Source organism: Penaeus monodon, chromosome 31 (genome assembly GCF_015228065.2).
Source record: "Penaeus monodon isolate SGIC_2016 chromosome 31, NSTDA_Pmon_1, whole genome shotgun sequence".
Classification (NCBI taxonomy): Eukaryota; Metazoa; Arthropoda; class Malacostraca; order Decapoda; family Penaeidae; genus Penaeus; species Penaeus monodon.
In genome coordinates this window covers 30,572,080-30,573,285 of record NC_051416.1, presented here as the reverse complement: position 1 = coordinate 30,573,285, position 1,206 = coordinate 30,572,080, and the positions used below count along the sequence as shown (strand labels likewise).

At 35.0% G+C, this 1,206-nt stretch overlaps 1 protein-coding gene across 1 annotated transcript in view; it reads right to left on the bottom strand.

The window, feature by feature from the left end:
• The window catches only part of LOC119592950 (muscle calcium channel subunit alpha-1-like), a gene marked incomplete at its 5' end in the record, with an annotated part of 130,968 nt that overhangs the window by 111,392 nt on the left and 18,370 nt on the right, over positions 1-1,206 (bottom strand). The window contains 1 exon segment of the mRNA XM_037941842.1: positions 1,011-1,114. Coding sequence (XP_037797770.1) covers positions 1,011-1,114 — 104 coding nt within the window.

Below are 1,206 nucleotides of genomic sequence, written 5' to 3'. Positions count from 1 at the left end.
TAACCTAAAACAAAGAAAAGGCTTTTTTGGCTGAAGTAATGCAAGAAGCTTCAGATCATAAATTGTGGAATCAGGTGGGAATTGTCAAAGACCTGTTTAATGAACAGAGAATTAGGAATGTATACACATGCATCATACAGATATTTACAGAAATGAAAACAATTTTTGGGGGTGGAAGAAATCTTATGCATAACAAGTATTATCAGGGAAAAAAATGTTAGAATAACAAATGCAGTACTGAAGTATTCCTGTTAGGACCATACTCCCAAGTTTATCTGAAAAACAAAACAAAAACTGCATGATATTAGTATTTGTCAATATTCTAATTAGAAATCCAAAACAAAACCAAAAATAGAAAGGGTAAGAAAAACAAAGTTATTGATTACCGAAATTATCAATTCTTGCACATTCCTCTAGTCTACGTCTACTGGTGAAGACACAACAACAACTTTGTTAAAGTGATACATTCAGAAAATTAAACAAAAATATATATATATAGGACATCAGTTCCCTTACAAACTCCATACTTGTTTCTCTTTCATCTCATTCTAAATACCTGCCCTTCTGAAGCCTTTTGTTTTCTGAACCTTTGAATACTCGTGGGACAAAGGATAATCTATCTATTATCGTTGAGAAGCTATCCATGCATTAAGTTTTCCAAAACTTATGCAATGTACGTTGGTCTTAACTTAACAAAGAAGATAAAAAAATGAACCAGGGTATTATCACAAGAAACTGACACTCTCCAAACTGTCCTTTCCCCTGTACTTTATCTACTTTAAAATGAGAGTAAAGGTTTGTTCCATTTTCTTACTGAAGCTAATGAGATTCTGATGTAAAGTGATGATAAACCCGTGGATAAAACGAAATAAAAATAACCTACGGTATAATAATAAAAAGAGGGGGACTGAATTAGTTCAACTCACAGAGGATTCACCCGGTTTCAGAACATAAAAAAATCAAACAGAACAAAAAGACAGAAAGCAAACACATCTCTGCCACAGACTCACCCGCTGAGGACACCAAGAATAAGGTTCATGACGAAGAAGGCCCCGAGGATGATCATGGATACAAAGAAGATCCACTGCCAACTATTACCCATGGCATCTGCAATCTGAGAGTGGAAGGGGATTACAGTCATGTGATGGGCAGACAACAGGGCAGATGAGAAGTGAAAACAAAGGGTTTAAATGAAGACGTAAACAA